Source organism: Galeopterus variegatus, unplaced genomic scaffold (assembly GCF_000696425.1).
Source record: "Galeopterus variegatus unplaced genomic scaffold, G_variegatus-3.0.2 Scaffold8422, whole genome shotgun sequence".
NCBI classification, from domain to species: domain Eukaryota; kingdom Metazoa; phylum Chordata; class Mammalia; order Dermoptera; family Cynocephalidae; genus Galeopterus; species Galeopterus variegatus.
In genome coordinates this window covers 2,670-4,259 of record NW_007734533.1, presented here as the reverse complement: position 1 = coordinate 4,259, position 1,590 = coordinate 2,670, and the positions used below count along the sequence as shown (strand labels likewise).

Below are 1,590 nucleotides of genomic sequence, written 5' to 3'. Positions count from 1 at the left end.
GGAGCGCCACCACGCTCCCAAGCGGCGCACTGTAGCAGTGCGCCACCGGGCCGGCCCCATGTGTGCATGATTTAACACACAGGAAGGGCTTTGCGTATGGCATATGGCAGTGCTTGGCAAATGTTTCTTCTTCTGTCCTCAACTTAGCACTGTGTAGATACCTGGGCACTTATGCAGATGCCTGCCCACTTTCCAACAAGGTCCCCCAGATGCCCAGGGGCTGCTGGCAGATGTGGACAGTCCTGTGACCTGATGGTGACACAGCCAGGCCCAGCCCATGCACACACCTGCTACCCATGCCCACCGGTGCTAGTCCCACTTTGGGTGAATGAATGGGTAGCGGGCACCATGGTACCCCACACAGAACCACCAGACAGCTACCCCTGGCTGTTGCACGTGTGGTTGAGAATATTCCCCAACCTTCCCAAGAGCAAGGGGCATGTCAAGGAGGAAGAGGTTGCCTTCTGTAGGGTCTGGCTAGAAGAGGGCCCCCAACCCTCAGAGCTGGCCACTGTCCTCAGCCAATCCCAAAGAAGATTTCCCAAAGTCTATGTCCCTCAGAGGGTGGCACCTGTGAGGACGTCACAGTCCTTGGGCCGGATGAAGCCCCTCTGGATGAGGGCACCTACGGGGATGTCCCAGCCCGCAGGGCTGCCGAAGCTCGAGTGGCAGGAGCGCTTGCCGTGCAGTTCATCCATGGTGAAGGCGTAGGCGCTGTCCCGCTTCACCACAGCCACCACGAAGTAGGAGTTGCTCCTGTCCTCTGCTGTGGGGAGAAGGACATCACATGAGGGGCCCCTCAGCTGAAAGCCAGAGGCAAATCCCCATGGGGCCCTTCCCTCCAACCCATTCCCTCCTGTTTCTCTGCTGAGAGCTGGGATCCCACCTGGCACTGCGCAAGCTGAGTGCCCAGCCGAGGCTGGCAGGTGTCAGGGCACAAATCCAGAAGGGCCCCCGCCTATCACCCCATTGCTGAGGAGTGGCCTGTGTGGCTCCACTGTTCAGTCTTGTCTCCCCACCCCACCCCCAACAGTCCTCACCCAAAGAGCTTTCTTTCTTTCCTTACTCCTAGGTGCTGTTTTCCTCATCTCCCGGGAGGAAGCGGAGGCACAGCTGAGGGCTGTGGAAGCATTTTTCCAAAGCCCAGATATTTCTCACATCCAAATGGAAGGGACTGAGGCCCTGAGGTTACTATCAAAGAGTGCAGAGGCCAAAGCCCCATTCCAGGCCACTGAGAATGAGCTGGTAAGGGGAGGGCTCTGAGGGCCACCTTCCATGGGTCAGGGCTGGAAGAGGCTGAGGACCTAGTCTCAAGGTTGCAAACTATGCAGCCTGTCTTTGTATGGCCTGGGTTTCAAGCTAAGAATGGTTTTAGCATATGGAACAGAGACTGTCTGTGGTCTGCAAAGCCTAAAGCATTTACTCTCTGACTCTTTATGCAGTTGCCAATCCCTTAGAGATGTTCACTGAAAAGCTGGGGAAACTGAGGCCTGGGGCAGGAGAGCTTGCATAGTGACAGATGCAACCAGCCCAGGCACAGAGGTACTGAGGGAAGCTGAGCTTCTGAAAACAGCTGAGGGGGCGAATTTT

General features: G+C 56.8%; 1 protein-coding gene across 1 annotated transcript in view; it reads right to left on the bottom strand.

The window, feature by feature from the left end:
* The window catches only part of LOC103608449 (melanotransferrin-like), a gene marked incomplete at its 5' end in the record, with an annotated part of 39,375 nt that overhangs the window by 37,262 nt on the left and 523 nt on the right, over positions 1 to 1,590 (bottom strand). The window contains one exon of the mRNA XM_008592875.1: positions 572 to 766. Within this exon, the coding sequence (XP_008591097.1) occupies positions 572 to 766 (195 nt within the window). The remainder of the gene's footprint in view (positions 1 to 571; positions 767 to 1,590) is intronic.